At 54.0% G+C, this 12,942-nt stretch overlaps 1 protein-coding gene across 1 annotated transcript; it reads right to left on the reverse strand.

Annotated features, from left to right (window-relative positions):
- Positions 1–4,687: 4,687 nt before the first annotated feature.
- Positions 4,688–8,979, reverse strand: BHLHE41 (basic helix-loop-helix family member e41). The gene is made up of 5 exons (XM_086885010.1): positions 8,766–8,979; positions 8,445–8,508; positions 8,055–8,162; positions 7,736–7,847; positions 4,688–7,611 (listed from the first exon to the last, which is right to left on the reverse strand). Exons 1-5 carry the CDS (start codon positions 8,825–8,827, stop codon positions 6,599–6,601), a joined length of 1,359 nt encoding a protein of 452 aa, XP_086741136.1. The 5' UTR covers positions 8,828–8,979; the 3' UTR covers positions 4,688–6,598.
- Positions 8,980–12,942: the final 3,963 nt, after the last annotated feature.

Raw genomic sequence — 12,942 nt, forward strand, 5'->3', positions numbered from 1 at the left:
CCAGGGAGGCGGTGAAATCGCCGTCCCTGGAGGTGTTTCAGGAAAGGCTGGACGTGGCACAGGGTGCCGCGATCTTGTTGACGCGGTGGTGTTCGGTCACGGGTTGGACTCGACGACCACAGAGGACGCTTCCAGCCTAACTGACCCCGTGATTCCGTCAGAGGAGCACCAGTCCCGGCCGCCGCAGGAGCAGCCATTCCTGAGGGGAGGTGGGGCCGCGGGCGAGGAGGCGGAGCGCGAGCCGCACGCCAGCCAATGGCCGCCGCTGACCCCGCCCATTGCCCCCGCCCTCCCCTCAGCGGGCGCGGCCCCGCGCGCACGTGCCAGGCAGCGTGCGCGGCGGTCACGCGGGCGCGCGCGTGACGGCGGCGGCGGCGGCCTGAGGGGCGGGCGCGCACTTCGGACCGGGGCGGGGGCCGGGAAGCGCCGGGCGGGGCGGGGTGGGGTGAAGGATAGCGGCAACGGAGCAGGGCGGAATCGCCAGGGAACCGGCCGGGCTGCTGGGGACTCTCTGGCAAAGTCACTGAGAAGCGTCTCTGTGGCTGCCTGCGGTGCTTTCCGGGAATGCCGTCCGCACTGACGCGCCTGGTGGATGCGCAGGTACTGCCCGAGTGCTCCTGCCCTCCGGACAAACCCAGCGTGCACAAGTGGGACAGACCTTTTTTCACAGCATCACAGAAGCGTTCAGGCTGGAAAAGTGCTCTGAGATCGTCGAGTCCAACCTATGACCGAAGACCACTGTGTCAAGCAGACCATGACACTGAGTGCCACATCCAGTCTTTCTTTAAAATCCTGCAGGGTCAGTGACTCCATCTCCCTTCGCAGCCAATTCCAGTTCCAATGTCTGATCACCCATTCAGTGAAAAAAATTTCCCTCATGTCCAACCTAAACCTCCCCCCGTGCAGCTTAAGACTGATGCCCTCTTGTTTCAAGTGAAGCATATAAAGATTTTTCAGCTTTAGTTATTTTCCAGCCTCTCAGTCACGTGCAGAACAAAACAGTTCAACTTCCATATTAAAAGGACACACTCAGTTTCTCCTACTGGTAGTCCTGCAAACACTTCTGGAAATCTTGCTGCCGAGATAAGATGTAGAGTCTCCCTCACTGGAGAGATTCCAGAACCATCTGGATGCAATCCTTTGCCCTGTGCTCTGGGATGGTCCTGCTTGAGCAGGGAGGTGGGACCAGATAAGCCTCTCTGGTTCCTTCCAACGTGACCCATTTGTGATTCTGTGAAGAGAAGCCTTTTTTCCCTGCATTTCAGGCTGCCTTATTGCTACAAAGTCATGCTCTTGATGGTTTATGACTCTTTTTGATGCACATGCTCATATTCCAGGTCTTGCAGCTGGAACCTAGGGCCCAGCCTTATGAGCTTTGCTGGAAGCTGTGATCTCCATGCCACAGAAATGCTGATCAGGGTCGCTACTCACAGGCTCCAAACCTGGAGCCAGTGCAGTGCATTCCAACCAAGTCTATAATTATCAGGCCCATGCAGAAGGGCTGCTGCTCCCACCCAGATGGGCTCCTTTGCAAACAACATCATATGTAAGGAAGGCTGTAGGCCTGCCTGCCACCCACAGGGCTGGAGCCTTGGCAACCTTGTACAGTGAGAATAGAATCCACTTCAGCGTCTGTCAGCTCATCTGGTTCTGTGCTGCGGGTATTAATCCAAACACACTTGGGGAAACAATTTTCTGCTGAGGAAAAAGGTGCCATATTTACATGGCTCTTTTCCTGAGGTTATTCCCTAGAAATTGCTTCGCTGTGAGAGTGCCTTGGTAGCATCCTTAAAAAACATCTAGTGAAGAGCAAAGTGAAAAAACCCAAATGAACAATCCACGGGGCTTTATGGAGGCAGGAGAAACAACTCTCCTTGGTCCCTATGACCCGGTAGAGGTGCCTTGGATCAAAGTCCCTGCTTGCTGAAACAGAAGGGAATCTCTTCTCTCCTGTCCCAGGCATCCTCTGGGGCCGGCAGGGCCACGCAGGGAGGGGAATGTTTGCGGCAGCGGCAGCAGCAGGTGCGCTGCCACTGGGTGCCCCGTGAGTTCAGCCAGGCAGAACAGCCTGTCCCGGGCAGGGCAGCTCCTGCAGCCCGCGGCAGCGCCGTCATCGAGGCTGCCGTGAATTTACTGCTTGTGACAGATTGACAGCCCTGCAGGCTGAAATGCTGGGGCCACGGGAAGGATGCAGAGAGCGGAGCAGCTCGCCCTCGCTCACATCCAGCCCACACGTGTCCGGGGCTCACGCAGCTGCTGCTGGCGGCAGGTGAGCCACCGGCTTCTCCCTGCTGCATCCCAGCAAGCTCGGAGCCTGCAGGAGAACCGGAGACAGGCAACACATTCAGACTTTCCTGAGTGAAACTGGCTTTAAAAAATCCAAGGCTTTTTTTTGCAGAGAGGAAATGCTGCATTTTTGTTACTTTCTTTCTCAGAGGTTGTACTTCCGTGTTCATTTCTGCAACTAGAAGGCAGGAAACTTCCCAAAGAGGGGAGGGATCACATGATTCCAGGAGCTGAGGTTTGAAGGGAAAAGGAAATGCGTTGCAAGACCCAGGTTACAGGGCAGGCTAGGAATTTAGAGGTGCTGAAACACACCTTGCACACCAGGCTTGCTGTCTGTCAGACATTCAGTCTGCCCTGGCTAAAGTGAAAATTAAACAAAGAAAGTCCAAAACACAAACTCAGGACCTACTCTGAGGCCCATTGTGCTCCAGGAAAGGATTCACATGACTTAAATGGTAAGTCAGGCCTTTCTCAAACAGGGCTCATAGTCAAGTTCTGTAACTGTAACCCTTCCAAATATAAAAATTCCTTGTCCTTCAGTTGGAGGTACATATTGGCTTCTATTGGCTTAACAATCCTAAACATCTTTATTTAACACACTCTAATGGAGCCTGTCATGCCACTATTTTATATAATATATTTATATTAGATATATATTATAATCTGTTTGTATATATAAACAGATTATAAAATCTGTTTTCAACATTTATTACTTAAGAAATCAAGCTTGCATCACTTACCTTGTGGTTTATGGGACAACAGAATATGGATTTAAGTGTAAACAGTAAATGTAGCACCCAGTCTTGCACACTCAGCACTTCCATAAGGGAATGTATATTTAAAGATGGGAAGCGCTTGTCCAGTGTTTCTGTGATTGTTTTTAACCTCAAGGAAATTCAAGACATACAAATTGGTTTAGGCTCCAAAGGGATCCGGGGAATCCCGGAATTTAATAATTAAGGCTGACACTAGAGTCCCTCCTGTCATTTACCTTTTGCCTCCAGCAGCAGTGGGTTATCAACCTCAATTACAAACCCTTTTTTCCCCATGTTTGCTTTTGTTAGGCATTGGGATTATCAGAACACACATAATTTGCCTTTATGTTTTATGTCATAAAATGTAATAGATTTCACTGATGCTGCAACTTGGCGTGAAGTCGTTTGGCACATTTGATTCAAGGCCTAATAAAAACAAGTCTTGTTACTGTACATGGTAAATGCTGAAACTGATAAAGCCTTCTAAGAATCTGGGTTTATGGCCCAGTGAAACCTAAACCGATTCATATTCCCAAAGGAAGGAAATTTGAAGGAGACCGAAAGCCTTGCTCATGCTCAGGTTTTAAACTGTGCTCTTCAGGACGGACACAGCTTTTTATGAGGTGCTTGTGGCTCCACCGTTTGTCTTTGTGATCTGGCAGGAAGGGCTTTGTGCTCAAACTCTGGCTGGAGTTGGAATACACGAGCACCTTCATCCCAGCCTAAGTGCTGGCCTAACAAGTGTTAAGCTGTTCAAGTATGAAGGTCAGCGTTACTGAGGGGAAGGGATGCGCCTAGCTCACTTTTATTCCTGTGACAGCGCAGGGAGCACAAACAGATCCAAAGACAGATGGAGCCAGACACAGATTTTTTCCCATTTCCCTACCTAGTAATTTACTTCTGCAGGTAAAGTGGTGCACTGTAGCAGCCTTTGGTCCATTATTTATGGAAAAAAAACAACTGTCTATGTGTCTATTGGTATTTGTAGATAGCCCGCCTGTATCTCTAATTGGAATTAAATTTACTACAAGTTCCATGTGAAGACACCTATTTCTTAACAATCCTACTCGAGTAATTTAAAAATAGTGCTTATTTTTCATCCAGTTTATAATTCGTCCTGTATTTTAAGGGATTGATGGAATTAACCCGATTCTTAGGAGCTTTTTATTCCATTCCAACTTCATTCCTTGTCAGTGTAGTCAGCGGTATTGGAAAACCAGCAGAGGGAGCACGGAACGTTCCCTTCATCTCTCTCTTACGTAAACACTGGCTACTGTTTGAGGGGTTCCTTTAATTTTATTTCCCTGCAAGAATTTTTTGCATGGAAATGTGATCAACAGCTCTCCTATTTAATATGTAGAAACCTTTAGGATGTTGCATTTCCACGCTAGGAATGATCTGCCTGCTTCCACCACTCTATTCCTCCTCTTCCTCTCCCCCCACCACAAAAATACTCAGTTTTCATAAAGTATTTCCAAACTGGGACACCCATCATTCATTCCTGCAGAGATTATGATACGTCATTAGATTGCCAGGCAAATCATAAAGTTTGTTCCTTGTGAGCAAAGAGAGGTCCCATGCAGCACCAGGGCTGTCAAGTGTTAAAGATTAGTATTTTGCAAAAAGAAGAGGGAAAAAGGTAGATGTCAGGAAGAAACCTGTGTTCCACCATTCACTTTCTGAAATGTGCACATATCAAACCAGAGCTTGCCAGAGAGAGTTAAAGGAAACCCAGCAAATTCAAACCCAGATTAAAAATGTGAATTAAAATCATCATCAGCCACACAATCATACAGTTTGAAGCTCAATGCACCAATTATAATGAAATATCATTACATTTTTAATTAGTAGACAGCCCCATTTTGTGTATTAAAGTTTTTATTCCTTAGTAAGAATTTTTTTAATCACAAAATAGTGTGGAAATATTTAGATAATAGAATTCATGGAGTGCTGGAAAATACTGAATATAAAGATTGATTTCTAATATATCACATACTAAACTGTTCTAAAACAGCTGGTTTCTTGCAGACAGGATTTATTTTTTTTTTAATAATTTAAGACAGCATAAGCTTGTATCAAGCATAAGCATTGTAACAAAAGTGCAACTTTTTCAGCAAGTCCTCCCAAAAGATATTTAACTCAAAATATCATTAACACATATTTTTCTCCCTACAAAAATAGCATGTCAGACATCATTAATTGGATGTATTAACAACTATTTACATACAGCCACTCTGTAGGCTAGTAAGATTTTTTTTTTTTTTTTTTTTTTTTGTAACGTTGTTTAAACACAGCGTTTCAGGCAAACAGTAGCAACAGCAGCAGCAGATGCACCAAACGGACTGACGGACCCCGGACACACACATGCTCCTCGCCAGGCTGTGGTGTCTCACCTCTTACATAACATTCAAGTGAGATTTCTCACAGTGCTACCTTGGCAACAAACTAAAAATATCTAGGCAAGGTCTTGGTTTAAGCCTTATTATAAAAGCTTTATCTGTGTGATTATCTGGCGTCTGGTTTGTCTCCAGAAAGGGAAATCTCAGTATTTGAGCATGGGATGAGGGAAGAAACCATATGGGAAACTTATCCCAACTGGTTTAATCATTTCTGATTGCACAGCGAGGTGTTTACCTACGGCCTCCAGTTTGTGTCACTTGGAATTTAGGAAAAAATTAATTCAGACTGACAAGCTGCTCTGTGTTTTCTTGGGGGAGAGAAGGGGGTTTCTTTTTGTAGTTCAGTGCAGTAACATTCATTTTATACAGCAAGGTTTGGGGGGAAAAAAAAAATCTCTCGGGGACATAATTATATAAAGATGGGGTGAGAACAAATACACTTGCCACACCTGTATACCTTAGCCAAAAAAAAAAATAAAAATAAAAAAATAAAATAAACACAAGGTTATGTAATGGGTCTGACCCTCTTCCCTTGCACACCCAAAACTTGCTGGAGCCAGCGGCATCCCCGGGTGCTCAAGGCACTGCAGGTTTGGGCTCAGGGTGCATCCTCCATGCTCCGGTTCTCCATAAAGTGCTAGCACAGGTGCTGGGCTCTGCCCTTCCTCCCTCGCCTCGTTCCCCGCCCTCACCCTGAACCCATCCAGGTCTCCCGGACAACAAGTGCAAGTTCCCAAGTGGGACTTAGAGACACACTGTATAAACCCATTCCAAATAAGGTGCCACAATTAATTACTCTATATAGAGGGGGGAAAAAAAAGTATCCTTACTATGTTTTCTTCCTTTCTCGTCTTCCATTTTTTTTTGGTTTTTTTTTTTTTTTTTTCCTTATTTATGCATTTATAAAGCCAAACATTAAAAAAATACTGAGTAGCAAATTTTATCCTCGACGGTCCTCTGCGGCGGCCGCTCCGGGACCTGCCGCCCCGGCAGCGGGACTCCCCCGGGCCAGGCCCGGCACCCCGCGGCCGCCAGCTCCCGGCGATCGCCGGCCCCGGCGACCCCTGCCCTCCGTAGGATCCCGGGGGCGCAAGTGCCGGCCCGACGGTCCCTCAGTCCGAGGGGAGGGCAGCGGCGGCGGGGAGCCCCCGGGACGTCTCACGGGCCCTCGGCGCCGGGCTCCTCGGCAGCTGCGGGCTCGGGCTCCTCGCTGGGCTCGGCGGCGGCAGCGAAGGGGTGCGGGAGGTGGGGCGTCGGGGGCAGCCCGGCGGCGGCCGCCGCCGCCTTCTCGGCGGGGCCGAGCACGGAGGAAAGGCAGGGGAAGGAGGCGGCGGCGGCGGCGGCGGCGGCGGCCGCTTGGGCGGGGATGCCCGGATAGAGGAGCGGGATGGGGGCGGCAGGGTAGAGATACTTCTCCAGGCTGCTTTTATCCAGGAAAGGCTGCATGTAGGCGGCGGCGGCCGAGGGGGAGATGAAGTAGAAGGGCAGGCAGAAAGGGGCCGCCGCCGGCTGTCCGAAGGGAGCCCCGCCGCCGCTCGCCCCCAGGGCCATCAGCGAGCCCAGCAGGGCGGCGTCGGGTCTGACCAGCGCGGCCGCCGCCGCTGCCGCCGCCGCCGCCTCGGCGCCCCGCGCCGCCAGCCCCGGCGGGCCGGGCATGGGGCTCCCGCCGCGGTCCAGCTTCAGTCGCTTGGGCGCCGGGGGCACCTCGTCCCCCGACGGCTCCTGTTTGATGGCCAGGGCGGGCAGCGCTCCGCCGGCCGCCGCCGCGGGGCCGCGCTCGGGGCGCGCCTCGGCCTCCCCGCCGTAGCCGCTATCCGTGTCCGTGTCGGTCTCGGCGCTGAGCTCGGCGGCGTGAGTCCGCTGGATGACGGGCACGCAGTTAGCCTGGCCCTCCGGCTTGTGGCCCGGCGCGCAGGGGGGGGCGGGCGGGGAGGAAGAGGAGGAGGATCGCTTGCTGAGCGGGCCCGGCGGCGGGGAGAGGAGCTGAGGGCCGGGGAGGAACTGCGACGAGATGGAGTGCAGGTGGCCGAGGAGCTGCGCGCATCGCTGCTCGCGGGGGGTCCAGCTCTCGAAGCGGGAGAGGTACTGCAGCACTTCCTTCGCGCACGTCTGAAAGCCCGAGTGGAAGGCGTCCAGGTCGGCCTGCACTGGAGACTTCATGGATCGCTCCCCTGCGGGGGCGACCGAGAGGGGACGGCGATTACCCGCGGCTCCGGCATGGGGTGCCCCGCTGCCCGCCTCCCCCCGCTCGCCCCCGGTGCGCCCCAGCGGCGGTGCCCCCCGGGCCCCGCTTACCGTTCTGCAAAGCAATAATCTTCTGGTGCTGCTGCTCTGTTAAGGCTGTTAGCGCTTTCAAGTGCTTCAAAGTCAGTTCCAGCACCACCGCTTTCTCCAGGTGTCCCAGCGTCTGCAAAGGCAAGGGCAGGGGGCGGCTTGGCTACCTCCCGGCACATTTTGGCTACAGCCAAACGCCGCCTCCGTTAACTTTGGTCAGAGAGCGGTCCCCGAGGCATTAGGGCCAGGACGGCGGGACGGGAGCGGGCACAGGCAGCCCAGCCAGCCAGGCTGTCGGCGCCTGCATCCGCATGGCCATATACGCTCCTGGGCACCTTACCGTCAGTTTCAGATGCTCGGGCAGTAAATCCTTCAGCTGGGCAATGCATTCGTTAATCCTGTCTCGCCTCTTCTTTTCTATCAGTCTATGTGGCAGTTTGTACGTTTCCTAATTAGCAAAACCCGGAAAAGCCAAGCGTTAGGCAGAGTCCCTCGGAACGCCGATCAAAACCAAAACAAATGTCATGCGGACCACATGCCGCGCAAATTATCGTCAAGGCACCGCTCTCCCCGCCGTGCCAGCTCGCTCGTAAAGCCACTTGCGATTCGGGGGGCAAGTTGTATGCGCAGCCTCCCGGGGATGCTCTTGGGAGGGAAGCTACGCTGCAAAATTCAGCGACCCCGAACTAAGCGGTTAAGCGAGAAGAGAGCCCCAGAAACTTATTCTTACCTTGCTCTCGTCCCTCTTCACGCCTCTTTTGGGTTTGCACATATACAAGGCAGGGTAGTCCAGCCTGGAGAAAAACACAAAGATCCAGCATCGGCAAGTGCAGCCTCAGCTTGCCCAGCACCTCCTCGAGTGGGCACACGGGCGCCGAGCGCTCTGCCCGAAGGGCCGGGCGAGGGCTCGCCCGGGTCCGCCAGCGGAGGGAGGCGGCGAGCCCCGCGCCCCGCCGGGGAGCCGGCGCCGCTCCCAGCGCTTCGCAGCACTTTCTCAAGAAGACGAAACGCCGTAGAGATACGAGACGGAGACGCTGCCCCGGCGCCTTACCCTATAAAATCCCTATGCTCCAGTAGCTGCCTCTCCGGCAAGCGGGAGATTCCTTCATCCATGTCTGGCAGCGGCTGATGTTTCGTCGCTGCTTTTGACTGAGCCTGCGGGATGCTGAGATCAGTCTCGGGAGATCCGCGAGCGACGCTGCGCACATGCAGCCTCCGTCCCCCCTCTCCCGTGCAGTGGCCAAAAGTGTGCGGCGGTTCGTCCCCGTCCCCCCCACCCCCCCCCACCCTGCAAGTGCCTCCGCCGCCGCTGCCGCTCCCCCCCGCCCGCCTTCGCTGCGCTCCCCGCGCACACGCCCGCAGCTCCCGCCGCCGCCGCCGCGCCTGCCCGCGGGGCACGCGCGCCGCCAGCCAGCCCCGCACCCGGCTCACGTGCGGAGCGGCCGGGGGCGGGACCGGGGAGGGGACGGGGGGGTCCCGCCGCCCGCCCGGGGCCGCCCTGCGAGACAGCGGCTTTCCCCCGTGTTACTGCTGCTGCTGCCGCTGTCGCTGTCATCGTCAGCGTTACCGCTGATGACTGCCACTCTCGCTGTGTTTTTATGGTTTTTGTGATTTTTGTAGTTTTAATAATTATGAAATAATTTTACTTTTATTATTGTATTCTAATTTATTTTTATTATTATTATTAGTGTCCGGAGAGGAGACGCGCCGGTGGAAAACGTGCCCGGGGGAGGAAGGGGGTAATAATCGAGCCACTCTTTTGAGGGGGTGGTTAGGGGGTCACGTTGGCCATACGTTTTCTATAGATTTCTATAGGATGCGTGGGCACGAACGGGCGCACACGCGTGTTACTGCGCCGAGCGCTCCCTGGCCCCTGTGCCGCAGCTCTCGTCCCCCGGTGCTCCTGCCCGGCCGCCGCTGCTCCCGGCAGCTCTCCCTCCCGACCTTTGGACGGGAGCCGGATCTGCCTGCAACGCCAGACCGCGGCAGAAGCGCGTCTTCTACATTTCTCACGTATAGAGAGGCGCATATACGTAAAAATATGTCTGTCTCTAATGTAAACACATCTGCTGTTGACGCTGCCCTCGGGCAGCCCCCATCCCTGCGGGGCGCAGGGGGTGACATTGGCAGGGGATTTGCACCGCCGCAGCGTGACCGGCCGCAGCAGCCCCGGGACGGGGCGGGGCGGGAACCCCCCCCGCCCCCCCGGCCGCGTCCCAGCGCGCCGGGCGCGCCCGCGCAGCCCCCGCTCCCCGCCGGCGGCGGCGGCACCGACAGCCGCCTCCCTAATCCCGTCTCACACTGGTACGAGCACAGGGCCGGCAACGTGACCCGACCTGCTGCCACATCACTGCCGCCGGGCTGCACCGGGCGGCCCTGCCCCGCCGCCTCCCGCTAGCAGGCGGCGGCACCGAGCGGCACCGGGCGCCCCCGGCTCGGGCTAGCGCGGCCCGTGCCTCCGTAGCCCCGGGCAGCCCCGCGCCCACCGGCCCCCGCCGGGCAGCCCGCCAGGACCCTCCCGCCAGCAAAAGGACGGCGTGCCCGAGGGAAGGGGATGCTGCTCTTTCCCATGGCCCGGGCAATTGCGCTGTCTGTGCGTGCGTGTGTGTCCCCGCGTGTCCCCGCGGGTGCGCCGTGCCTGCACGCCGGCGCGGCATGTGCGGCCCTGCAACGTGCGGGGAGCGCGGCGTGTGCGGGGAGCGCGGCGGCCCCGGCCCCACGTGCGGGGCGGGGAGAGCGGGCACTCCCGACACCGCCACCCCCGCTCCGAGCCGGGCTGCCGGCTTTCTCTCCCGCTGTTCCCGGCGAGAACCGCAGGCGGGCAATGTCAGCTCAGGCGATCCATAGCGACGTGTTTATCCCCATCGCCAGCGCTGACCGCTTGCTTTTCATTTGTTTCGCTCCCTTCCTTCCGCGGGCTCCGGCTCCTGGAGGTGCGTGACCTCCAAACCCGGGCTCCCCCAGAATCTGGCGGCTGGGGGAGGCGGGGGAATTACCCCAATAAACACTAAACACTCCCCCGCCTGCCAAAACAGAGACGGGAACCTCACATCATTCCTGTCTAACGACCGTGCTTCACAGGTAATCTGGCCCGGAGGGTAACTCGTGATTTTTGTCTGCGGGGGGGTGTGGGGGGGTGGAGGGGTGGCTGCCGAACCGCACTGCCCGTCTATAAAGTGCGAATGAGGTTTCAGGAGCAGCGAAGGCTCTGATGAGGTGTTTGAGGCTCCTGCTTGGCAGGCAGCAAGCGGCACTGCGGGCTTGTACAGCTCTCTCCCTGTAAACTTGATGGCATTTCCACACCGTCCGTGAAGCTAAAGCGGAGACAAAAATAAATAACATACATGTGTGCCACGTGCCTATAGGTTACAGGGGTGGGGAGTCAGAAGGAGGGGCTTGTGGACTGCTACAGAGGTGGGTGGGAGAATCTGCTGCTGGTGAGAACAGCAAATAATTGCATATGTTCACGGAGTCATAGAATATTCCGAGTTGGAAGGGACCCTCAGGGATCCTGGCGTCCAGCTCCAGACTCTGCACAGGACAATCCTACCAAGTGCCTGAGGACGTTGTCCAAATGCTTCTTGAGCTCTGTGAGTCTTGAGGCCATGGTCACTTCCCTGGGGAGCCTGTTCCAGTGCTCAACCACCCTCTGGGGAAAGAACTTTTTCCTAAAATCCAACCTAAATCTCCCCTGGGACATTACCTCGGGTAAGCCTGGACTACAAAGCAGTTCCCTCGGGAAGGGGGACCACAGACTGCAAGAGAAACTTGCTCATCAAGGACATATTGATTGCCCCAAGTCAGTCATCCACACTGGACATCCAAGGTAGACCTGTGGGCCCGCTTGTTAGTCAGTGGAGAGAAATAAGCAGCTTCAGCATGACATTCCTCTCCTCATCACTGGACTGGTCCTTGAAAAAGCATCAAGAAAATAGCCCAAGTAAAAGAAGGAGCTTAACCCTGAAATAAAGCACATGGAGACCTTTTGGGGGAGTGCTGACTCAAAGGGAGCTTGAACTCTGAAAGAAAACAGTTCCCTGCAGGTGATTGCTCCCATGGGCAGGAAAGCAGGGCTTTGCACAGTTTCTGTAACTAACAGACGGTGGGGAGCAGGGGAGGGTGAACCTTTCTGGAGCAATCTCCTTGTGGAGCACCTGGAGCATTTCTGGAGCATTTCTTTGCCAGCTTCATCCTCTCTGGAACAACCTGCAGCTCTTCAAATCATGGAAAGAATGTCCAGGGTGAGGCTCAGCTTCTAGGAGAAGTCCTAATTCTGAGATTCCTCTGCAACCAAGTGGGAGCGGAAATTCGAAATTGCCAAAGACTCAAAACATGAGCCGAGACAGCTGGAGACTTTGCAAAAAGGAGTTCAAGCAACATCTGGAAACTTCTAAGGGTTTTATAAAAGGTCACCTGCAGACAAGGATAAAAGACTTCAGTGTCCAGAGAGAGTGCAAAATTCTTCTGGAAGATTCCCAGTTTAAAGAGGCAGGATGGATCAAAGAGGTGATCAGCAGCATGTGTATCATGCGAAAGAATGTCTTCCATAAAACAAGTGGCACAACAAAAGCTTTGGCCAATTTATAAACCAAGATGAACCACAGCAAAGAGTTAAGAAATTAAGAAAATTGGTGAGAAAAATAAATAAAAGGCTTGCAGATTACTGCAGAAAAAAAACAGCCTCCTGCTGCAGACAAGAGCTGGCCAGCACACAGCCTACCACCAGCATCCACTAGGATTTCCAGTCTCCAGGAGGAAGGAATCAGATTATTTGTCCCATCTGAATCGGTGCAAAAGCCATGGTGTTTGAGGAAAATACTTCTGGGAGATTTGTTCAGCTCCATCCATAACCACAGCATGAGGGAATGGCTCTGAAATGGGAGGCCTAGGAGCCAATTTGATGGGATCAGCTCTTATGTCAGTGAGCACTTGCCTTCAGGAAAAGAGATTAAATTGTCCAGTCTGGCTGTGTGGCTAGAATCAACCATCAAATTAGAGAGAGCTGGTCAGCTGTGTGCCACAAAGTGGGGGACAAAGATAATTCAGCTGAAGGATCTGGATTATTTTGGTTGAATAACAAGGTATTCAACCAGGTGAAATTGGACATTGACCTATTAATATATTTTTCAGTAAGAGAATGATCAGATTGAGATTGGGGAAAAAGAGAAATGCAAGCACATAAAAACCTGAGCTCAATCAGAGAAAAGGTCCTGGAGTCCAGGAGGGGA

This window comes from Cyanistes caeruleus, chromosome 4 (assembly GCF_971803275.1).
Source record: "Cyanistes caeruleus chromosome 4, bCyaCae1.hap1.1, whole genome shotgun sequence".
NCBI classification, from domain to species: domain Eukaryota; kingdom Metazoa; phylum Chordata; class Aves; order Passeriformes; family Paridae; genus Cyanistes; species Cyanistes caeruleus.

Excerpts from the sequence above, each read along its gene's own strand:
- BHLHE41 (XM_086885010.1), bottom strand. The coding sequence starts at position 8,827 with ATGGATGAAGGAATCTCCCGCTTGCCGGAGAGGCAGCTACTGGAGCAT. Across the intron at positions 8,163-8,444 it reads TGAAGAGGGACGAGAGCAAG|GAAACGTACAAACTGCCACA; the intron begins GTAAGAATAAGT and ends TTTGCTAATTAG. Across the intron at positions 7,612-7,735 it reads GATTATTGCTTTGCAGAACG|GGGAGCGATCCATGAAGTCT; the intron begins GTAAGCGGGGCC and ends TCGCCCCCGCAG.